This window comes from Danaus plexippus (genome assembly GCF_018135715.1).
Source record: "Danaus plexippus chromosome 16 unlocalized genomic scaffold, MEX_DaPlex mxdp_31, whole genome shotgun sequence".
Lineage (NCBI taxonomy): Eukaryota > Metazoa > Arthropoda > Insecta > Lepidoptera > Nymphalidae > Danaus > Danaus plexippus.
The window spans coordinates 1,284,176-1,310,027 of NW_026869852.1; the positions used below are offsets into that span (position 1 = coordinate 1,284,176).

The 25,852-nt window shown below is 31.5% G+C and overlaps 2 protein-coding genes across 7 annotated transcripts in view; one reads left to right on the forward strand and one right to left on the reverse strand.

The window, feature by feature from the left end:
* Positions 1–25,852, reverse strand: part of LOC116772040 (hillarin) — a 30,937-nt gene that overhangs the window by 3,038 nt on the left and 2,047 nt on the right. For all 6 annotated transcript variants that reach the window (XM_032664062.2, XM_032664068.2, XM_032664067.2 and 3 more), the window contains exons 2-10: positions 23,899–24,233; positions 19,414–19,603; positions 15,704–15,891; positions 2,766–2,882; positions 2,440–2,639; positions 1,385–1,607; positions 992–1,218; positions 597–815; positions 127–335 (exon numbers count right to left, since the gene is read on the reverse strand). In XM_032664062.2, coding sequence (XP_032519953.1) covers positions 127–335; positions 597–815; positions 992–1,218; positions 1,385–1,607; positions 2,440–2,639; positions 2,766–2,882; positions 15,704–15,891; positions 19,414–19,603; positions 23,899–24,048 — 1,723 coding nt within the window. In that variant the 5' untranslated portion in view covers positions 24,049–24,233. The remainder of the gene's footprint in view (positions 1–126; positions 336–596; positions 816–991; positions 1,219–1,384; positions 1,608–2,439; positions 2,640–2,765; positions 2,883–15,703; positions 15,892–19,413; positions 19,604–23,898; positions 24,234–25,852) is intronic.
* Positions 4,237–6,442, forward strand: LOC116772042 (probable methylcrotonoyl-CoA carboxylase beta chain, mitochondrial). Its single transcript, XM_032664071.2, has one exon. The coding sequence runs from the start codon at positions 4,458–4,460 to the stop codon at positions 6,129–6,131; it is 1,674 nt and encodes a 557-aa protein (XP_032519962.2). The 5' UTR covers positions 4,237–4,457; the 3' UTR covers positions 6,132–6,442.

Sequence of the window (25,852 nt, forward strand, 5' to 3'; positions counted from 1 at the left end):
TAAACAATATATCTAATCTAATATTCGTAAACATTACTCTTACGTTCATAAACTCTTTGGCCATATCACACATGTTTGCGGTTTTTAACAAGAAAGGTTTAGAACCGTAACCCAAAAAACTCTCACCAGTAGAGTCGGTGTACATAACAGCTTTGGTGTTGGGATCGCTGAAGTAGAGTCCGTATCTAAAGAACAGCGACCTCACGAAGGGAAGTTCCTCGAAATCGTGTAGAGTGATGGGCGTCTTCAACAGCTGCCAGTCAGGCTGAAGCGGATAGAACTCGTAGATGAACTCGCGAGGATCCGTCAGGAAATAGTGATCGTCGTATTCATATCTAGAGCCGAAGTGATTGATTATAAAAGAGGGTTCAGAAGCCGTTATGTTTGTAGGTGTTAAAGATTCAAACCCTGTTGTATAACACTTTTCAGTATGAAGAAATATACAAAAAGGATATAGCTATAATTACGTCAAAAATTTATAAAAATGTATATGTAATTATTTTTAATGTAATTTCTATTTTTAGCAACTGTATATAGAGTTTAATTTTAATTGCGTAAATTACAATAGTGTACTAAATCGTCGTCAATTATCCCACCTCAAGCTGTCGCTCTTTCCTCTGTTTCCTGGCTTGGGCGCATCTTTAGCGTTAACAAGGTGTCTCGCCCCCCAGTTGCATTGCACAAAGCGCCAGGCCCCGGCCACGTACACCGCGTTCCACGAGTTGCGGAAGCGATTGTCTTCGAAACGTACTCCAGGCTGGTAGCCAGCTGATTTACTGTACCCCTTGATTACCACGCAGTGGAGACCAGCATAACTAAAACGTTATTCATTTTAAGTGCTTTTATTGTTCTACTTATTGAAACTATACAATTCAACCGCAACATTTTGTAAACATTGCTATATAATACTAATACATTTAAACGTAAAATATGTTTTTCCTCAAGCCTCCGTTTCTTTCACAGCTTTCGAGTCTAATCATTTCATAGCTACCTGCACAGTCTCTTAAACAGGACGTGATAACTCTCGGTGCCGTGCTTGATGCCTCTAAGTAATCCCAGGGGGGAATCCCCTCGGAGGTTCTCGTCAAATTGTATGTTGTTGAGGTTCTTCACAGTTATCCAGCGGAAAATGGTTCTCGCTTTCTCGACATCACTCGCACATCTACCCACGAGTTGTCGGACCAAATCGGTAAAAGTTTTTTGATCCTCTTGCGCTACCTATTGACAAATATATCAATTAATTTAAATGCAATTTTAAAGAATAACTTATCCGTATTGCTTAGATAAATGAAAAACCATATAACCCAGTTCTAAAGCTGTTAAAATAAAGTATTATTACGCGTAATAATTACTATCATAATTCTCATGTTAATGTAGAACTTACGGAAATAGCAATCTTATCAACATCCGCGAATTCCGCAGGATCTGTGTATATGTGGAATTTGGATACAAGCGGCGGCAAAGGGGGCGGAGCACGAGAAGGATAAGGGGGTGCTTCTTCTCCGTCCAGGAATATGGAGGATGCTGCCATGTATTCAGATCTACGCTCCTGGATCAGTTCCATCATCTCGTGACTTTGCTTTTCAACCAGTGCTGCAGTAGCAGCCCTGAAATAGAGGAAATACTTTTAGGCTTGATTTTTGGCAACCCTAAATTGGCAATTTTAGTTCGATATAATATCCTTCTCTATTGGTGAGTCTGTGTATCTAAGTTTTTTAATTATGATAAACAATTGAATGTCAACGAGTTGACGAGTGTAAATCAAATTAATAGTATTAATGAAGTTTATTAATATTATATCATGGACTCGAGAACGCACTCAAACAGGACCGCTTCATTGGTAAAGCGGATTGGTTTTTGTTTAGAAAATATTATGAATCAGTAATTAACTCGACTTTTAAATTAGTTACAAAGCAGTTATTTGGTACAGTTAAAACAACAGATAAATCGTCAGATATATAATCTACATAATCAAACAGCGTTGGAACAATATTCGCACGCACCACACATCCGGGTGCTAATGAAAGTTGTTTCCCCTTTGTTTGAACTCCGCCGATAAACTTGCGTTGTCACTTGTCTTTTCGACTGACAAATGACTGGCACATTTAAATATTTTTTTGAACCGCCATAAGATAAATTATAATCAAAAATATTATTATAAAAGAAGATTTCTAACACAGATATTGAATTCATTTGTATATTAAACATTAACAAAATATAGGCAGTTGAATTAAAGTCCGAAAATACAAGTGAGCAGTACTCGAATTTATAGATTTTAAAATTAAAAATCCGCTCTAAAATAGAAGTATTGACATTAAAATTGAAAGTTATGTCACGTAAATTGGAGATATTTTTTTAATTTTTGCCTTTCATACAAATGTCTTTTAGAAGTGCAAATTAGTAATCTATAATTGGTGTAAATAATATTATCATAATTACCTCTCGTGTTCTAACATCTTTCTAGTCAAGCTCTCCTTCTTCTTGTCTCTCCGGAGAGTCATATTCTTCTCCAGATCAGCTCTCTCCTGTTGATGTCGAAGTGTCAGGGCTCCTATCTCAGATTCTGGTCTTCGTTTCTTCACTTGCATCTCTTGTTGGAATCGGTTTGTTAATCTTTCTAACTCCCTCTCCCACTCATCCTAGAAACAAACATTTAAAAATTGATATAATATTGCATGGAATTTCCAATTTACGAATGTTCCTTCATATTATTTCAATCGTTATTGTAATGCTATTAATTAATAACGTCCATATGTCTTACAAACCTGTATTTCTTCTCGTATTCTACGATTTTCTTCCTCTCTGTGTTTAGAAAACTTTCTATACAAATCATCTTCTTCCTGCCTGTGTTTCATTTCCAGTTTTGTTTGTTCGTCACGATCCTTAAACAAAAAATGTTTGTTATTAATCAATAGCAACATTGATATCTCACTTTGGTCAGTTATTTGGAAAAATTACTTTATTTTGCTAAAAGAATGCAAACGAGCAATTATTCTTAACAAGCTGATCCTAATGTAGATATGAAACGACCTTTTGACAAAATAAATTCCATTGACAATTTATATAAAACATATGACATAAATATTATTATAATGCTGAACAGTTCGGCGACACCAGAACCTAGCATTGTTTTGGTGTATGCAACGCTCTGGCAAATGGACATTGTGAAAGAGGCAGTGCTGTTCCGAGCCATGTAATATATTCTACTGTAATGAGATATTAACATGACTCCCGTGACCAAAGCCTATTTTATGATTACATATATGGAGTGTGACATCTCGAGAACATGGTTACAACAACAGTATTCATTGTCATAAACATACAACTTAAGTTGTTACAAGATCATTGTTTTATTCTTAACGTATTAAGAAAACGATTTCTGTCATATAAATATAACTTTTTATTTTTAGCTATAGAAATAAATAAATACATTCAGTTCCTCTAAATACTTTCGTTATGAATAACTGGTGATAATTTAATTAAAACATTAATTAATTGGTAAAATTTGATTTATCTTAAATCCACTATTAATATTATTTTCTTGAATACATTATACATGAAAAATTTGATAATTAATGTTAATTTTGGGGTTACACTAATAGGAGCTTAATAAAGCTTTCCTATAATTTCCTAAGTCATTAATGTTTTTTTATGTAATTATATATTGTTTATATATAATTAATATCGTAGTTATAATTGCTTGTATGTAAATACAGTTAAATAATGTTACTAATCAGGAATAATAAAGTATAACAGAAGCCAACATTATCTAAGTTCAGTAAAAGTTAGTGCCAACACATAAAAATTGTAAATAACATTTCATAAATGATTGAGAAAACTCTTGAACTATGAACGTACTTTTTTGCGTATTTACAGTTCATGTTCATTAGACTTTTTAGAAAATCTGAATGTGATGATAATTATCTATTGGCTTAATCTGCATAAAACAAGATTTTTTTTATAAAATATTGGGAGTTCGTTGTATTATATACTTCAAATATTCCGCCATCTAGTGACAGATTATAGAAAGTTAAATGGTCATTGGCCCATATTGTTTATTCGTGGATATATACCTAAAACATCTCTAATGACGTGTCAAGAAAAACATTAGTAAAATTATAATTAATTACTAATTTTAAGATTTAAAATTTTGTCATTATGTTTTTATTACTTAGAAAATGTTTATACATATATATTCAGTCATGTCATTGTCTCTTCAATTACGCTGTGACTACGCGACTTGAGTGACGATTGTAGATAAATACGATTGTGAGTGTAAACATTACATCAAGCAATGTTAAAACGAAGTCATTTTCGTAATATTATTTAAAGTTTTTATCAACGGGGGTCAAAACAACGAAATTATTCAATCACCTTGATAAAAGAATTTGTTATCGTCAGTGCAGCCGAACACACAACGCGTCCGGTCGTGTTTATGATTAATATATAAAGTTAAAATGCTCACGTTACTTAAAGGCGTACGGCGATTAAATGTCCAAAGCCGGCATTACAGTTACGCCAACGTGATAGGAAGTGAGCCGAATAGAAATGATCCTTATTACGCTGAGAACAAGGAGAAAATGGACGAGCTCGTGAAGGAACTCCGTCAGAAAACAAATGACGCTATCAAAGGCGGTCCCGAGGAAGCAGTCAAAAGACATATTGCTAGAGGAAAACTGCTTGTAAGAGACAGGATTAACCGGTTAGTGGACGATGGAAGTGACGTCTTAGAATTAAGTACTCTGGCCGCTACGGACATGTACAAAGGTCAGGTCCCGGGCGCCGGCATAGTTACAGCTATCGGCCAAGTTCAAGGTCGGGATTGTATGATTGTTGCCAATGATGCTACTATTAAAGGAGGCACGTATTTTCCTATGACCATTAAAAAGCATCTAAGGGCACAAGAAATCGCTAAGGAATGTCGTCTACCTTGCATTTATCTCGTTGATTCTGGTGGCGCCCATTTGCCTGATCAAGCGGACGTATTCCCTGACAGAGAACATTTCGGTAGAATATTTTTTAATCAGGCTAATATGTCTGCTGAAGGTATCCCTCAAATTTCTGTGGTGATGGGATCTTGCACCGCCGGTGGCGCTTATATTCCTAGCATGTCTGACGAAAGTATCATTGTTAAAAAGCAGGGTACAATTTTTCTAGCTGGTCCACCGCTTGTTAAAGCAGCCACTGGAGAAACAGTTTCAGCGGAAGATTTAGGTGGGGCAGACCTACATTGCCGTAAGTCAGGTGTCACAGATCATTACGCATTAGATGACGAGCACGCCTTGCAATTGGCTAAAAATGTGGTTGCTAATCTAAACTGGCATAATGACCAAAGAATTCGAGTTTATGCATCGGATATAGACGAACCATTACATGATATCGATGACTTACACGGAATAGTTGGCGCGAATTTGCAAAGACCTTTTGACATCCGAGAAGTTATTGCTAGAATAGTTGACGGAAGCAGGTTCCATGAATTCAAACAACTTTATGGTGAGACTTTAGTATGTGGGTTTGCATCTGTTTATGGTAATCCTGTCGGAGTTTTAGGCAATAACGGCGTTTTACATTCAGAAGCTGCCTTAAAAGGAGCTCATTTTATTCAACTATGTGCTGCGCGAAAAATACCCTTACTGTTTTTACAAAACATCACTGGTTTCATGGTAGGTCCAGAAGCCGAGGCTGGAGGTATAGCTAAAAATGGTGCCAAATTGGTCACAGCTGTGAGTTGCTTTAAGGGGCCCAAAGTTACAGTACTAGTTGGTGGCAGTTTCGGTGCTGGTAACTATGGCATGTGTGGCAGAGCATATTCACCAAGTTTCCTTTATATGTGGCCGAATGCCAGAATATCTGTGATGGGTGGTCCACAAGCTGCTACAGTGCTTTCATTAGTTGCAAAAGAAAAGGCGAACAGGGAAAAGAAAGAGTGGACAGAAGAAGATGAAAAGAAAGTGAAAGATCCATTGGAAGCGAAGTTTGATCTTGAAGGCCGACCATATTACAGTACAGCTCGTTTATGGGATGATGGGATCTTGGCCCCGAAGGATACCAGGAAAGTAGTGGGTCTGAGTATATCAGCGGCACTAAACGCACCATTTAGGGACAGTAAGTTTGGCATATTCAGAATGTGAGATAACACTTAACATTGTAGTGATAACGAATGATAACAGACCGTACATTACTCATTTCAATGCTTTATGAGTATAGAAAACATGATTTAATTGTTATTGTGTTATCAGTAAGGTGATAATTTTGTTGCCTTAAAATATTTATTTTTAAACGAGAACTTTATCGTCACTGAAGTGCTAGTTTTTGAGTACTTAAGAACAGTGTTATAGTATAAAAAATAAGTGGAGTACTTTATCTTCTATTGAACCTAATTATAAGATGATGAGGGCATTTTTTATAATAAAACATACCTATTATTAAACAGAAAGCCTATCATTACACTTCCCATTAACCTATCAATCAATCCCTAAATTACTTTCATCTCAACAAATTGAAACAAGCTCTAATGCACGTTCCATCGAGTTTCAAATTGCTTGACATTAAGCATATCAAAAGTGAGAACAATGGTGTAATAAAAACAATATCCGTTTAATTTATATGCAAATCTTGGGTTACATATTGTCCTCTTGTTATAGTTTGAGAGCGATAGTCATGGACTGTGGAAACATTGTTAGAAGTCATGACTTCAATTGATCAAAAATAACTGTTCGCTGAGTTAGTTAGTTAGTATAAATGTATTAACGAAAGTCTCTATAAGGTAAAATAAATTAATATAGTTTATAATTAAACAGCGGGACTGATCTGGTGACTCGCGTCAATCACGATTGTTACATACCTCGATAGAATCCATACATCATACATTTTACGCTTTCCACTCTTAGCCGCTGACTTTTTGCTGCAAAAATTCTTCATAAGAAATTCTTCGGTCGCTATTAGATGAGTTAATTGCTGATTTGTATGCCGAATGCACATCTATGGCGATACGTTTTTGTCTTAAGGAAAATTACTTTGGTATCGAGAACAAGCGGACCATTTTATTCAAACATTATTTTTAACGCATAAGAATTGTTCGTTACGACTAGTTCTGGATATGTGTGAGTAACAATAAATAATTTTATTTTAATATAAAATTTATCTCTTTGTAATTTTATTCAAATCATCGCATTAACTTGTAAAAATAATAAATTACACATAGTTTTTAGGTTCGTTTTGTCGCATAAAATAAATAGTATTTATAATATTAGTACGATGATATCAATGTACAAACAACATTTACAACAATAACACGCGTATAGCGTTAGATGCTTATATAATACGAACGTATCTTGATGGAATTTATATGACTAATTAATTCTTAGCGGTATTTATGTATAATAGCGGCATGTACCGTGTATAAATAGTCCTCTGAGTTCTGTCATCATAATTACTAAGCAATGGTTGTCGAATGAACTGTACTTGTTTTATTCATCGTCCAATTAGCATTGGACCTTGCCTTTGATAGTACAGAGGTGGTCAATTAAGAGTTTTAACATATTACAATACTATACTATCATCTTGTTTCGTAACAACATTTATTGTCATTCAATATTCATTTCGAATTAAATAACAGTATGATTATGTGTATTTTATATATTTTATGTCGCGTTATTTGCCCGATAGTCGGATATAATGCAAATAACATTATCGCCTCTTCATTATTCGGTATTTTCTAACAATTATTCGCTACCCACTGCAATCATTACTAACGATTATCGAAGATACGAGTCAGTTGCAATCGTGTAAAACTCATTTATTGTTTCTGCTAACTCCTTGGCCTTCCGATGGTTCTATTGTGACGTTAATTTATCCCAGCGTTGCAAGAATCGTATATATTTTTATCTTATTATTGTTGCATTTCATAAATAATCATTGCTGTTCAGGATAACGGATAGTTATAACAAGGAAGACGGAACTTAAGACGCCGTCACAACACGTTACAGCATCCCAACATATACTTATTCTAATGTCTTATTCTGAGGCTTTCCTGCAATTCTATTTTAGAAAATCATAATTATAACGTAAAGCAAAGCGGTATTTAAATACATTCATAAAATATTATTATAATATATATTGTTGACTATATTTGTAAGTTTCATAAATATAAAAAAAGAAAAATCTGTGTTTATCTTTATAAATTTCCAATTATCTTTATATTTTTCCTTCAATATCTGCATGTTATTTCAAGGCAAGCCAATATCAATTAATATTGTTTAAGGCGTTCGCGAACATCCTTAGAAATCTAACATTCAATATTATTATTGCTAGGAATAAAATATTTAAATACACGCGATGAAAAACACTATCTGTGATACTGGGCGTTGTATATACTGTTACTTAAATGAATGTTTACAGGACGCCATTATGAGAAAATTCTATTATTTATATCTGATAAGTTGTTGTTGCTAAGATGGAGATTGCAATATACATCTATGACGTACTTCCGGGAATAAGACGTATAAATTTGCATTCATTGTATATATATTTATGAATATATATTTATTTGTGTTTTTAGGTTATGAAAAACGTTTTAACAACGTTTCTATTAATTACTAATTAGGTTAATATTAATACATTATAAATGTTTAAGACAATTAAATTTAGTAGTTCAATGATTTCTGACCTAAAATTGTCTTATTTCTTTTTGATTTCTTAAAGGATTAGGTATATTACAGACGTATTATTATATTTTCTTTAAATATAAGCTAACGTTACAAACTTTACGGAGGTTTTAAGGAACTAAATCTATTCAATTTTGACACAAAGAGATATAAGAATATTAACACAGGCATAACTCTATAGAACCTCTTTGATGTTGTTGAAAGGTAATTACGTCATCAATGACGGTGTAATCCTACGATGTATTCGGTTATACAATCGAAGCAATCACCCGCTCTTAATTAACAACTTTCTCTGACAGTCAATGAACGGCGGAGAATTGTGTTCAAAATAAAAAACCTGAGGGCGTTTTGTTCTCCACCTCTAGTGTTGAAGACAACAAATTATAAATCCATAAATTTCAAACCGTGTTATTCCGATATAGAAGCTTTCATCTTCAACTCTACTACTAAGATGTTGAGTAAAAATATGAATATTTTATTGGTCTGACGCAATAAAAAAAAATCGTTTACAAAATATATATTTATACTCATTGCACAAGTGCTATAATATAAATCATGTCAATAGTGTTCCCACACGCAACCTAAATACAGTAAAGGCTGAATGAATCGAGGCCTTTGACTTTAAATTAAATAAAATACAACAGTATGGAATATTATAAACAGTTAAATAAATACTACGTCTGTGTGTAGTACGCATAAAAACAGATTAAAAAGATATAATGTACGAAATGTCACGGCTTTCTGAACACAAAAAAATTATCATAAAGAAGTAGGTGGCCAATGTTAAAGTAGATTGTTACATTGAAAGTAAATTAGAACGAAATAAGTGTAACAAGTTTATAATAAAACCAAACCTAGGTATATAATGACATCGTATTGAATTTTTAATAGAGAGTAAATGTAAAAAAATTACGCAAACGAAATTTTGACGTAAAATATTCGATTTAAACTTCTATGGCTTTTATGTCAATTTTACCGTAAAATAATATATCAAATTTCTAATCATAAACAAGAAGTAGTGATTGAAATAAGTAATAAAATATATAAAGAAAAATAAGAAATACGCTCGAAAAAAGAATTATATAGATATTACATTAGAAGTGTCTTATTTTTTTTTCTATCAATGATATAAAATACTATATATATCTTTAAAAATTTACGTACTGGACATGACTATGACAGTAAAATAATACCTACTACTGATATCAGAAACGTCAGTATAAAAATACATAAACGTAAGGCATTTTCATAAGTATAACATTATATTAATAATATTGTAATAGCGATCGCTACATAAATAACTGTTCATAATAAATGTCCAAGTTTTTGCTGCGGGAGCGAAACCGTATGATTTATGTTAGTCTTTGTGTACGAAACGGTAAACAGACCGCTATTCACACATCTGACTCGATGCTACTGTCTTTAAGTCAATCTAGTTATAGTCAACATAAAATTAAAGCATTTTAATAAGAAATATCTAAATGGGAATTTTATTTATACAATGACTACTTTCTTATAAGACTACTTCTGAACAATACTTATTACATTCGTAGTTCGCTGTTCTATACTCCAAAAATAATATTGAAAGATTTCCGTTTCAAAGAACTAGATAAATAAAAAATAAAGCTGTTAATCTTCGATAGTTTACAAAGAATGTAGCATCGTTTTAATGTGTATTTAACAGGAAAACTTAATTAGTCTAGAAGTCCTAGACCTAGTTGCGAACAACGATAAGTCTGTGACGTCATAAGAGCGGAGTTACACATTAACAGACCAGTTAATCCCACGCGAGTAAAATAAATTTAATTTGTTTAGAAGTTATACTTTATCAATAAAACATACGCTAGGAATGATTAAAAATTTATTCGTTTATTCGCCGTTACTTCTCATCTCAAATGATTTTGATACAATTATGAGGTTGAAACTCGAAAATGAAGTTTTAAATGCGTATTTTTTTTTATATTATATTATGTAGAGTATATTTAAATAATAATAATAATGACTATAACAGTAAGACGATAATTTAATAAAAATATGATATTATTTATATAGTATATACATATATATATGTCAGTTCATGTACGCATTTAATAGTAGACAGTAGTTCATAGAAAAATGTTTAGAGAGAAAGTAACTGAAGGTATATTTATTCTTTATTTTACTTTACGGTAATTTTTGCGTGAGAATTGGATCTTTTGTTATGTTAGCGGCTTGAATGGAGATTTCGGTGCGATTGAAATTAAACGTGTTTTCCTTTGGGAAAGAGACCCGTTCTATTTGAAAGTAACATTTATATTTAAAAATGAATTAAGAAATTGTTTAATGGCATGATGATTTACGAGTTCTCTAAGTGGCTTTGTGTGGTAATAATGAGAAACGATAATCTTGGTGAATCTCGTCTCTCCTTGGTCTCCTAAGTTTTGAAAGGTTTTTCCTTTATACAAAAAAAAAAAAATTGCAGCTTTATAAGAATCATGTTGGCTTAATTGTGAAATGTGACCTCATTATTTTGTTCCCATAGTTTGATTGTAAATATATATCGTATCAAAACCAACAGTTTCATGGGATGTGGTATTTTATCGTCGCTTGCGGATGTTACGAATACAGTTGCTGTGACATAAATTGCGTTTTATATTGTTAAAGTTAATTGTCAATGTTTTTTATTCGGTTTTCGAATGTTATTTGTCTTTTGGCCAATCTTATAACATTCAAATGGTATAATAGAGTCAGCTTTTGGATGCAATAGTTGTAAACAATATAGGAATGTTTTTTTATAACGTTGCGCAGCTCTCGTCAGAAAAAAGAAATCGGTAAGGAAAGGCATTTTAAATTACATGAGAGTATTAAACTTTTTAGTCACTGTCAATCCTTAGAATATTTGTAAGCAGAATCCAAAGTTTTTTTTTTCGTTTAGGAATCGACTGATTTTCACTAAACAAAAGCACAAGTAAACAGAGCACTATGTGAAATAATATCCATCGACTTCCAACCAGGGTCATAAAAAGACAGGTGAATAAAAATAAACTAATTTTTAAAGGCACAAATCACACCGTACTCGTGGGAGTAAGGCTGAGACCCACTCCATTCACGATTGCATTAATTTTATGCATTTGTTCGTAAAAAATATTTCATTTAAGAACATTTAATTTAACAAAAAAATGTTTTTCTTATTAAGTAGAAAGGATTTTGTAGACAGATAAAGTATATTCATGTTGTAACTAAAAAATAATGTAAGAACATTTATTTTTTCTGTAACATCTATTGCTGTCCTTACCCTGATAGCTTTATAATAACACCAGCCTTTTCGAGATTGCACAGCCAACCTCTTTTTTGTTTATTTGATAAATTTCATTTTTTAATTATATTTTACTTTTGTTGTTGCAGTTAAAATATAAAATTACGTAAAACGTATGTTTTTTTTTTCTAAAACGTCACCCTTTTATAATCAATATATTCAATACTAACTGTCAATGAAAGTGACATTAGTTGCAACATTTCAACCTTGACTTTCAATAAAACGTAGCGAGTATAACGAGTAATCGAAACGACTTTTCTAATATAATATACTTTTCCCTTCTAACAATAAATGTGATTATGGACGACAAATTAAATAGTTATAGTTTTCTATCATAATTTGTTTGATGAGGCTTATTTAAAAGCTTTGTTAAAAATATATAAAAAAATATATTTTTAAATCATAGACAAGTAAAATATGTGTTATGAAGTCTTAAGTCTAATATATTAATCTTTATTTTTAATCTTAATATTTTTTCCCATCACTCGAAACTTTTAACATTTTTTTCGATACACCATATCCACGGATTAAAAATGAGGATCCGGTTCAAGAGGACATATATGTGTGTAAAATTATTAATATGTTTTATGTATTACACGTTTGAGAAATCGCCGAACGAAATCCTCGGGACCTGGCCATTTATAAATTATTAATTTTTACTTTCAGCTGTCACGATTCGAAAAAGGAATTGCATGCACAAGCATTGACAGATACATTTTATGAACGTCAATGAACTTTGGTCGTTGATGTTGTTGAAAATATTAAAAGTAAACTACACGAAATATTATAAACAAATTATGTATTTTATGTGTCAAAGAGAAAAAAATGTCGATATGACTATCACTCATATTCATTTTATTACTATGATGTAAAATTTTTGAGATGTTTGACGAATTTATATTTTTCAACGACTATTCTTTAAAATTGCATGAAGTTTTCTGCTAGATCCTAGACAATATTAGTCTGTTTAGGTACTAAGAATTTGTGAAAAATCTTAAGAATTGGCGGAAAATCATTTAACGGTTATCATCTTGCAGATTTAGTATGAAATTTTGAACTCAAATAGTAATTTCAAAAGCGTTGTCATCGCATGACATGGATGTCAGACGGAATGAAAATCACAGCACCCTCCCACCGGAGTGGTCCGACAAACGTGTCCTTCTATGGACACTGTCCTCGGCCAACTGAATTCGTTTTTCACCAAAAAAGACAACGCTATCACTGTCGGAGACGTTTACACAAACGTACTATATTTGGTTCGCTTTAAGATCGGTGTGGTCATTGGAAAACCTGATCATAGCTTAAAATAGTCTTAAACATCAAAAACAAAAAATGCGTCACGATATAACAGATCTCCTAATGTCACATAATCTTCAGTTGAAGTAAATATATCTGCTATAACCGGAAACGTCTCGTTAAGTTTTGATTCGAGTATTTGTCATCTACATTTAATGAATGCAAATTAACCAAACTGCAAGTCCGTCGTTAATGGTTCGTAATAAATTTGACTTTGTTATTTGAAATTCGAAGTTCATTAGTGCAGTTGCCGGCTGTCGAATAATAATTTATTTTAGTATCAATAGTCTATGGTTATTCGAAAGCCTACGTCGATCTTTGTATTTTTAATCTGTAATGACAGACAGATAATTGCTTTGTCACATGAGAAATTTAGATATACGAAAATATCTATATATTCAATATAGTTATCTTTTATTTCATTATTGTTGATAATTAATCGGCAATAAAAGTTTCTCGACCATAAATTCGAAAGTTAGATCATAATCGGATGTTTAATAGCGGTATAAGATATGTATATTTTTTTTTTGGTATAATTACAGGAAAATTTTCTATTAGTGTATAAATAATAGATAATGGATCGATATCAGAGAAATACAGTTTTGACACTCGTTAACAGCTGGTTTGTAGATTTCTCTATATTTCTCAACATTTATTTGTGAACGTCGTTTAGATGGCAACATTACCAACAGTTGTTGATTTCAATTTATATAGAAACTGTTGTGTATTATTCAAACTGTAATAAAAAATGTAATTCCTAAATCCTAATGAACTATTCATGATTCTAAATGACACTAAAGAATTCATAGCATAATTTGTACCAGCCTCTTAAATTCCTGCAGCGCACGCGATGCATTCACGATCGACAACGAGGAATGCTTAGATCATTTGATACTGGTTATAGATTATTTAATTATAGCAGTTTCGATATATCATGTGCTTTCCTATTTAAATCACTCTCATTATGCATGCATAGTTATAAAGTTTAATAATTATTTTGTTATGATGTATCGGAATAAAAATATAGCGACTGTTCTACACTCGTATACATACGAGTATATGCATTGCTATGCACTTTTATGCTAGGTACTTTTTGTCCAAATAATCTAGGGATAACGGAGTAGTATCTCGAAGCATTTAGTGAAATAGTATAAGTAATATTGTAGCTTGAACCACTTTATACCTAACAGAGCTATGAATTGCTTTGTATCGAGTGAAAGTATCTCAATGATCTCATAGCAGCACAGCCTTGCAAGGTCCAGTGCAATATTACCAACGTAATAGAAAATATTAATATGATATACAGCTGACAAAGAAACTACACGTCTATGAATACTTAACGTTTTGCTTATACATTAAAATTCTCGGTATATTTGTAATGCATCCATTGTTCATGTTTCTTAAAATAAACAACGATATTTTAAAATGACAACTAGTTATAGATTCAAGAGAGATGTAATGAATATATTATAGTCAGCTGTTTTCTAATTTCAATGGTTTTTTTTTAATTGTTCGTGTTGTGAGATTATATTGCATAAAAAATCTCTGACCGTGACCTCGACATAAGTACCTACAATTTGAAGACAAAAAACTGATGGCTTCACATTCGTTGTTTTGGAATCTTAAAAAATATTTTATGGAATGAGAGTTATTGTCTGTATCTTTTTGTATTATTTTTTTACCAAACGTTGATTTTATTCAAACTTATTGCTTTGAATTTTGTTATTTCTATATCAGTTAGTTGTCTTTACAATTAAAATATAGGTAAATAATATGGATATGTTTATTTCCTATTAATGTGTTGGGTTGTAATAGCGTGTCTGAAATAGAGATGTATTCTTATTTTGTTTGGTAAACAAATTTTTTTTTGGGAACGACACAATATCAGAAAAGTTTGGATAGACTTTAAAAGAAAAAAAACGACGGGTAGGATGCTATTTACTTGAGTGCTTTCAATATACTTCACGGTATATAATAAAACATATGTACCTAACGGTTGCAACAAGGATTGTGTTGTACTAAACAAATTGTCCTTAAAATAATGTACGCCAGACACGACGTCTGTGTGATGAAAGTTGAAGATGTGATTGTAGTTTACGTAGTGGTTACTTTACACTGTACTACGTTCACAAGGATGGACTTTTAATTTGAAAGTTTGTCTTTATGTATCATTGCATACGATTATATGACGAAATTCGTTTTTGCCGTGGAACGGTTCAGAACTTTCGTCTTCCTTGAATAGTTTCCTATGCTATTTGTTAACGCCCATCAATCCATAGGAACATTTTGCTGGCACTTTTTTTAGTTTAAATTGAAACTAAACTAAAATAGGAGATTTCAACTGACTATAAATGTGAAGCTTCCTGGTGTCTGAGTGTAAATTTGATCAGATCGAATGAATCAAGAAGTAATTCTTAAACAAGTTTCGGTCAGGCGTGTTACTTACCAAGTAACAGTCGATAGGCTTCTCCCTTGGTCTGTGATAGGCTTTTTGCAGTTCCGTCTGTTTGAGAGCGTGGGCGATGTGCAGAGCGCTCGCATCAAACCTTCCGTATTGGTAATCTGGAGTGTCACGTGACAGCTCACGCGCCGGAGAAGCATTGACGCTGCCATTGGTGACGCGAGTTGGTGATACTGTTGACAGTGACATTGAAATTATACTATGAGTCTAGCAATTACCTGTTTAAAAGCAGGTTATAATTTTCGTTATTATATTGTAAATAAAATATGTAGTAATATTCCAATAACATGGTGATTATAATTGGAGTCTGATTACGTGAAATTATTTTATGTTGGTAGAGCTTTTGTGATTTGTCTATTAAATAATTCAATAAGTCAGTTCATTTGTTGGGTAACACATTCTATGTAGTACTTAAAGCTTTTTTGCATATAATTTTATTAGGTTTTTTTAGCCCATTTAAACTCTACATTATTATTTTAATATCGGTTTCATTAGTACGAATGTTATGCCACTTAATATGCTTCTGTTAGATTTATTTTTAATTCTCGTTTAAAGACATATATACATGGACATTTGTTACATTGATTTAAACATCTTTATAAGGAGAAACTTTAACACCCAATTTCCGTTATGATATCGTTATATCCATACTCAGATATGTGGAGTAGAGACATTAAATTTACATACATAGGTGATTCTTAATATTCTCGGGCTGTGAACATGAAAATGTTATTATGCAAATATCTTCCGTATTGCATGTACATAGCGTTTAAGTTCCCATGTAAAGATTTACATCGGAATGATGTCAATGAACTCTTGTGTATCCCTAATACGAGTTTTGTATTTGACAGCATATCTCTTACTTTTTACTTATACAAACGTATGTATAAATTATATGCTAATAATTATACCTTATATATATTTTAGCTTTAATATTATTATATTCCATAATGAGCTATAAAGTACTTGATGGATGTAGTGTGTACATAGATTCTTTTAAGATTAAGAGATATGTTTCTAAGAACAGCTAGCATCTCAACAAACAACTAATTATTTTCACTGGCTATTAAAACTCAAATCTATGATCTTAAGTACGCAGTACGCGTTCATTACAAACGACTGTATGATTTTTTTTTAAACTTAACCAGTTGTTAGCAAGCAATGCATGTTTTAATGTGTTCTTAAATGTTATTTATATATTACTGAAACATAGAACGTTCAATTCTATTATTGACAAAAATAAACGTAACATACAGTACATTTGTATTGTAAAACTAATATTTTGTCCCTCACATAATATATGAATTAAAAAGAGATATCGAATAGTAGTTCTTATAACGCAAATACAATTTCTAACAGCTGTATTGCTTAATACTTGTATATGGCAACTATCTTACAAAACGTACCTACTACATATGTAAGTCTTATAAAAAAATTAGGTTACAGTGGAAATATCTACCGTGGAAATATCTGCCGGCAGGGACTCAACTTGAATAAATATAATGATTGAATAAAAAAAAAAACAGACTCGATAAAATAGAACAAAATCTTAATTTAACAGCCAAAATGATAATAAAAATTTATGCATGGAAGACTTTTGATAGTTCAGAAGCTGTTAACATTTATATTATTACGTTTCGGGCGGAAATTTGTTTTAATAAGTAAATTCCATTCCGCCATTCATATTTTAATGGCTCGGGTCACTGTGGGGTCCAAAGCAGGCTTTAGGTCACTGGGCGATCGCTTGGAATGCGACCGCTTTTGCAACAAGTTCTTCCATCTCTTTCAAACGACTCTCTCACTCTTTCACGGCGGTAACGAAATTTTCTGAATTACCTTTAGGAAGTCACCGCAACTAAGTTTTGTTCTGAATTCAAATATTATACTACATTTTACGGTTCATACTATTTTCCGTATAAATAAATAAATTAATGAATAATGTTTAATCGTCTTTAATAAGAACAGTTGATTAAGATGATTTGCAAATAAAATTATAGCGAAGAGCCAATGATATAAAATAATTTCGTTTTGGCTTAGTTAATATATAATATCATTCCTTTTAATATTGGATAAAATTATTGCTATCTCTTTTATTGTTGCTCGAACGTTCTAATCTTTGTTTCAAGACATCGGTTTAACTTAACTTAAAAATGTTGTGTAAATTAATTTAATATTTAATATCAATGATCATAAATATGATATAATTATAACAAAACGGAAAGTCTGTTTTTGATAAACTCTAAGAGTTAGTCGTACGGGTTCTTTGATATATGGAAATTTAAAAATAAAATTGAGTTACCACAACAAATGATTCAAGTACTTAAGTTATGTTTATAATGAAAGCGATGATCGATGAATAGAAACAAACATCCCTACATACATTGTCATATATAATATATATATGAAACACTTGTGAAGCCGTTCAGTCAGTCTCGTGAATTACTTATTAATGTTATATAAATGTTATTTAACATCCCGTCACATAAACCTGTTGCTCATATCAAGTTCTGCATTTTCACATGATCTATGGGTTTCGTTGTATCAATAAAGTTTTCGTATGTATGTTATGAATTTATCAAAATTAAAGAAATGTAATCTAAGATCGATTAAATTTGTTGTTGTAAATGTGACGTTGTTGTGAGTGTTGATATTATTGTGATGTCTGTTTAATCACAGCTCTCAAACGCGTTTGACGATTTTGATGAGGTTTATGTCACCGGATAGACAGTTTCCTCGCGGTGGTTTTTGGATAAAATATCTATCAAGAACTGTTATACTATGAGCTCTTTTCCAAATATGAAGTAAGACTTTTTTTAATATACATGAGCATAATAATAAAATTTTCTGTATTATTTTTTAAAGAACATTTCATTAAAATAGATTTGAGAAAATGCACTTATTTAAGTCATCGTGTGGATTTGACAAATTTATTGACCGTCTTTAAGACCAATTTACACCATAATTTTTATTAAGAATTGAATAAAAATAACGAGTTTAAAATCAATGTTTGAAGTTGAATTTAAAACACTTTATACTTGACCTTCACTTGTAATATCCCAATAAAGTTTACTATCAGTAATAATTATGTTTGAACAATATTACCTACGTGTAAATTATATTAATTATCAATACTAATTACGTACTTAGATACGTGAGCAGCTTTCTTTTACACAAATCCCTTGATCAGAATATATTTTTGTTGAATAAATAATTAATTAATGTGTGTGACTTGATTTTGTCTGTGTGTTATTTTTTTTTTGCAGTTTTAAAATAATATACGTATATCATTCTTATTTATACAGAAAACATTGAACGTCTTATTAATTATATCTGTATATATGTCAGAGAATATGTACACTCACAAACATTTTAAAACTATAATAGGTAAGTGACACACCGAGAAAATATTAGATTTTTTTTTTGTAGACATTAAAACTTGTAATTAAATAAAATCAATTGAAGTTACTAAAAGGCTTGCCGTAAGATTCTCTGGCATCTACATCTTGGATCCAACTTAACCAAGATGTCATAACTCGATTATTGTATTCTATGTCAGCAGTGAAACTATCATATTGTGAAATGTACAAAAAAAATTGTAAGCTGTCCTTCATATTTTATATCACGCGCGCCGTTTAGCTAAACATACGAAATTTTCTTTGAAAGATAATTTACTTAAGGTAAAGAAAGTCCCTTACGTTCAGCTTCATGGCTATTCCTGGCGTAACCTCGGATCTGCTCGTTCACGTAGTTGTTACTTCTGGGCACGTTCAACGCACTCCTAATGCCTACTGAGGAGTTATCCAAGTGACCTGGTCCGATCTTAGGAACGTGGCTCGAACAATAAACCTCCTTATCCTCCGTCCAATGCTGATTATTGTAGTATGTCTGAAATACAATATATGGGTCAAAAAAAGAAAGAAAAGAGGTCAAAAGTTTTTTTTAAATAAAAATGAAATCTATGTGGAGAGCTGCAAGGAAAATTTTCTGTTCTGATATGATCGCAGATGTATGGGCGCAAAAAAGACGATGGCAAGAAAAAGTTACCATGGTAGCATTCATAGGTACATGAAAATTTTATATGATGTCAAACATTTCTGTTACACATTAAACGGCTTATTTTGCTAGTACCCCGACACTAACAGTATTTTTTCTTTGAATCCTCAAACAAAGATTCTAACCATTACTAAGCCATACTTATCCAATTTAAAAAATACATAACATTTTTCAAATCAGTATCAACATTATTTCATATAAATATTTCAAATTTAATATCCAAATCGTTGAGAAAGTTGATATTGTTAGTGTTTAAAAGTAAGTCTGTGAGTTTGTTGATCATCGCTTTCTCATAAACCGCTGATGTGCTTTAAAAGTTTTTGCTATATAAACATATCGCCGACTTGGGCGATTTATAAAAATATTTCAATCAATGAAACTTTCTATCGGAATCGTTTAATATTTTATTAATTAACAGCGGTATTAAATCTATTTAATTAATCTCATAGCTGATTGGTGAAATATTGGTAATTGTGGAATTAATTGGTTTCATATAGAAAGGAGCGACGGTCATCATCGTTTGGTTCCGAAAGTTTTCCAAAAGTTTGTATACTTACACTACATACAAAAAGTTACAAGTTTTTCATACAAAAATTAGAGCACAAGCAAGTATTTACCTATCCATGAGTTTGTGTGTGCTAATTGCCTTACTAGTTACCAGCTCTATCTCTTTTATTCTCACGCAAAAGATGCGGAAAGACATTGATGAATCCTGAAAAATCTAATCAGGACAATGAGACAAATCAATCGAATTATCGCAACGTCACCAGTCACTATTATGTGTGCAAAGTTTAAATAAAATCGAATCGCTAGAAGTAGTGCAAATTCGAGTCAAAGCTTCGATTACATGCAAACAAACATACAAGTGAAACTAATAAAAGCGTGTTAAATGAAACTAGTATTTTTCGGATAAACTACGCGTAATTTATTTTTGTAAAAAACTACATACTCCCGACGTTTCGGTTACTTTTCAGTAACCGTGATCACGGGCAGACGAGATGTCTCGTAGTCTCGTAGTTTTTTACAAAAATAAGTCACGCGTAGTTTATCCGAAGAATACTAGTTTCATTTAAATGAATAAAACTCGCGAAAATCTTAGATCTCATTAATAAAAGCGTGTTAAAATACTTTGATTTATTTATGACAAATTGGTAACTCTGTGTTAGTGTTACGATTACACACTTGTGGTCAGTAATAAATGTCTTAGAAGGCGGTATTATTACGACTCATTCACAGTATCTGAAATTATAATATATAATGACTGTAACAGTATAATAAAGTATGCAATGTTAACGTCTAGCTTCAAATAAAAACGTAAATTGTTCTAGTTGTTATTAACATTGGAGTAATAAGTATGCTTACACACAAACCTAAAAACATCACTTAGATATGTATATAATAATTTAATTTTAATACAAAATAAAAGAACTGTAAAATGATTTTATAAAGCTATAATAATATCTACGTATTAAATAACTCAAGGCCTGAACTAAAGTGGGTTGGTAGTGAATATTCTAGAATTTCTCCAAAGTTAAGACGGTTGTTCACACCCCTTTAAGTGGTTTAACTTGATAATTATGGCTTAAAGTACTTAAAGCTGCGAAATATATTATTTTTGTTATAATCTGTAGAAACTCTGCAAAATATTTTTATAAAGAATTTATAAATAAATAAAGCTACGAATTCAATTCGATAGAATTAATAACTTAATTCGACTACGAAGAGTTTTGAACCATTCAGTTTTTTGTTATATTTTTTTTTTATTTTGCTTGAATTGAATTAATGAATTTCTTTATTCTTGGTTGTTTTTTTTTTTATTTACTATATCTTTTTTTAACAGGCAGCTTTTTTTGACATTGACATTGAATAAAAAAAAAATCCATAGCTTTTTTATCACGTTCCGAATCAGGTAATTGTCTACATATTATATAGCCATAATTTGTATAATACCGCTTTAATCATAATATTTAAGTACCAAACCGAATATGATTAATACCGAACATCATTTATAAAAGTCGAGTTATCGTATCGTATTATATTAGTACGTAATGATTATATTAATTCACTTTTGAATACGTTCCATATTTGGTGAACATAACGCACGGCCTCCAAAATAAAACAATAAGTAAAAGTAACAGTAATTACAATACAGTGAGTAACAGCCGACAGGTTAATAACTTGTGACTCATATTTGTTTACCAAATTATATGTAGACATTTTCATTTTATATTTACTATATGATGTTGATTTTCATTTAAACTGTATGAGAAGCTGAACTGTTTGTTAGTGAGGACGTTTACAAAGAGAATTAAATGTTTGATATTTATACAGTAGCTAACAAACTAATTCATATAAGTATATACATTTGTTTGACTGATATTATTAATTACTTGGTTATCTTAATATGTACTACCTGTATATGTAGCTACTATTCATTATAATAAATGTTTTAATTTTGTATGAGCAATTTTATGTTACTCGATCAAAAGAAACACAAGCGGCCTGTGTTATAAGCTCGGAATCAAAAATTTCCATATATATATATTATTTAAACTTAAATTTAAGATAAGTGCCAAATCGTTCGTAAAATGTAGCATTTTTATACATGAATCAACAAGAATAGCTTATAATTTCTGTTACACGAAATGACACTACAGTCTCATAGACTAAAGTGATTTACTAATCGTATTACGAAGTTTGGGTGAAAAACCATTGATATTTATTATAACGTTAAGTACGTGATATTTTAATCAACAAACTCGGAAACGGCGCCGGGTGGTATATTGTTGTATGGGCAAAATATCATGTAACGTGTGAAGATGCTGACCATTGCTCTACCGTCACTACGCCGTGAGAATGAATTCGATTCCTGACACCACATACAAAATACAAAAATATAAATTTCTAATACCAGGATTTACACGTAGCTTCTGGTACATTTACAAATATATAATAGAAGATTTAGGCAATATATTTAAAAATACTTTTAAGTATTTTTTATTCGGCCTGAGTAGGTTCGTTTCAAATTTGTTTAGGTAGAGAGAGGAGCTTTCGCGGTGGAGGAGAGCGTTTAACGCCCCGATAGAGGCCCCTTAAACCGACACCTGGGCCGCAGGTCGGAGGCACTGTTGAAGCTCCTCTCCCTCCAACGCTATGCACCCGAGACCCGCACGTTGAATCCATGGATTGCTGACCGATTTCGTCTCATGTATGTAAAATATATAGGACATATAATAATTCTATCAATAGCCGTAATATTCTGACACCGCCCAAAGACAAATCTACATTGTTTATTGTGTTAAATAAAGATTATAATTGAAAATAGTTTTCTTATAATGTATAAAATATCTTCTGTTGTTATAAAATTATCCTAATAATGAAATCTCTCTTATGTATTTTATTACTCGTCAACCTTGCTGAGTATTGCCTTCTTCGGGACAAGTGTTAGTTGACATTTAAATGACCTTCAAAACTATAAACGAATTTGTCCTTTTGTTGTTCCGAGTGCCAGGTATAATGTAAATAAAAAGGAGATAAGAATTTTTAAAGTATTTCGTTTAAATTTTATTCAATGATAAAAGTTCACAATGCACTTATGTTTTTGAACGGTTGTATATCAAATGCTTAAGGCGAAGTAAACATTTTGATTCATGATGCTTATTGTGTAAGGTATCATTGAAGTTTTAAGTTTAAATTTGATTGTTGTGTGAGAACATTCGTACTATGATACAAGCTAACAACTTTTTAGGAGAAAGGTAAAAGTTTCCGAGAAATTATTATTTAAATAACAATTTCTAAGATTTTCACGAGTAAACGTACATTTTAAGATATACAATTGGAAATCTTAAAATATTATGGAAAATGTACGTGAGTTATATCCAAAATTATAATTTCATTACAATCTTTAAACTTTCTGTTTTTTTTTTTAAATATTAAATGACATTTACATTTCTGTCTATTCAATGTCATAATTACGGCATGACTGCGGTGAATATTTTACCCAAAGGTAAGGGTACAATGTATAGTTGGGGTGAACGGCAGAAGTCCTTTAAAGGCTTGTTTCATTAACTACGCTTTATTTTTTTTTTTAATCGAATTATATACATAATAAACAACAAATTTCTTACCTTCAAAGTCAGCTTGGTGCCGCATACAGCGCATTTGAAACATCCGCTGTGAAAGAATGTGAAATCCTTCAACGGGCCAACCCTGTCCACTTGATACACAATTTCGTTGCAACGAAAGCACGTGCTCTCGTAGAAATTTGGCCGATACATGGCTATTTCTACGTTCACGTCATAATTCAACACTACACTCACATCAACATTGTCACACTTACATATATTAGATACTCGTTCTTTATACGGACCAAGGAGTTTTCGGGAGTTATCAAGTTCATTAACCTCCACACATTAACACGGTAGCTTACAAGTTATATCGATCCGGGAACCCCTGGTTCGCCCTATATAACATTATTTACCCTATTTTACAGTGACTATCAGAATAAATTTAGGTCCAAAATCATCAATGTTCTCTCTCTCATATGTCCTACATATTCCTCTATACTGTATACGCTCGTATAGCATTTTATTCGCTATGATTGCACTGTTGTCTGCATGTGCTGTTTATTAGCAAATTAATGCTCGCCGCGTACCGTTGCCTTAAGCTAGTGGGGTATTATGTGATAGGATGTTGTCATGCAAACCTAAAACCCTTTGGATACATTACAAAAGCTATAATTTTGTTATAACAAAATTAACATGTTAATTTTCTTATTTCTACAAGTGAAACAATTAAAGTTATGAGATCTAAATTTGTTTATCTCAAGGACATCTTAGCTATAGCATAGAAGTTAATTCATTATAGATTTTCACTTATTCGTAACAGCTACAATACCACCAATAATTAACGAAACAATAGTTATCCGTTGCATATTAACATACGAATAAAACGAGGTAGGCAAGAAGGAGGTCCATAGTCGAATTTAATAGTATGTAGTAGTTTCTAGAAATCGCGTTTCTCTTATAATTTGCACTCGAGTACAGTTAGTACAGAGTATTGGAGCGTGCGATGTAATGATAGGCCGTGGATCGTTCTGTTCCTTGTTAGGACCAACCATTGTATGCTATTGTGTATGCTTAATTGAATATATGTATAAGTAAGCGAACGCTGAATAATTAATTGTCGAAAAAAAAAACTGTTGAGATAGAGGAAAAATATGAATACTAAAGTCTTATAATTTCTTCTAACCTCTTCTAAAGTCTTATAATCTCATAAAATTATACTAAAGGATATGCAGGACGCATATACGATTAAATGATCATTTATATTTAGATGAAATCCTAATTATAATTTTGTAATTATGTTCTCCACGTAATAAATCATTAGACGAGTGATGTGGAAAGCTCTCTGTCTACATTGTCTATTGAAGGTTTATTAATCTAGCTGTCAATGTTGAACAGACGACTGTTGAAGTCTGTATGTATATTTTGACGTGCGAGGCAGAATGCTTTAGATCAAACGTTACAAATTAAAAATTATGTACTATATATATATCGTTTACACAGAAAAATTATTATATTGTTATTGTTTAGGAAATTAAAATGTATATATTAATGAAGATTTTCCATTTGCTGGACATTTCCAAGCATTAAGAAATTCCTTTCAGAAAGAATAAAAGATTATATTCACTGATATTTAAAAACGCACTTTTTTGTGGTTCAGCATTGAAAATTTGACCTTTTATTTACTATGAAATCGGTTTACAATCGGTTAGTCAGACAAATCTAATAAATATTAGCGTTATAATAAAACAATGACATCAGACGTCTGTGATTATACAGAAAATTTACAATATGTTAAATTTATAAAAAAAAAAAAATACAGGTTATTGGAACTAATATTTAATACCACCTAAGTTGTATATATTATAGAAGTGACGAGTGCTAAAACGTGTCATAAAACAATCTTCTTACTTCACTTTACTTATATAAATTCACTTTTTAGTAAGATCTGTTGAAAATTTAAAGTTGAGCCTTGTTTGAAATTGGATTTTACTGTTTTTTAAATCTCGAATAGAAT

What these genes read in the sequence shown, in the direction of transcription:
- LOC116772042 (XM_032664071.2), top strand. Translation starts at nt 4,458, where the DNA reads ATGCTCACGTTACTTAAAGGCGTACGGCGATTAAATGTCCAAAGCCGG.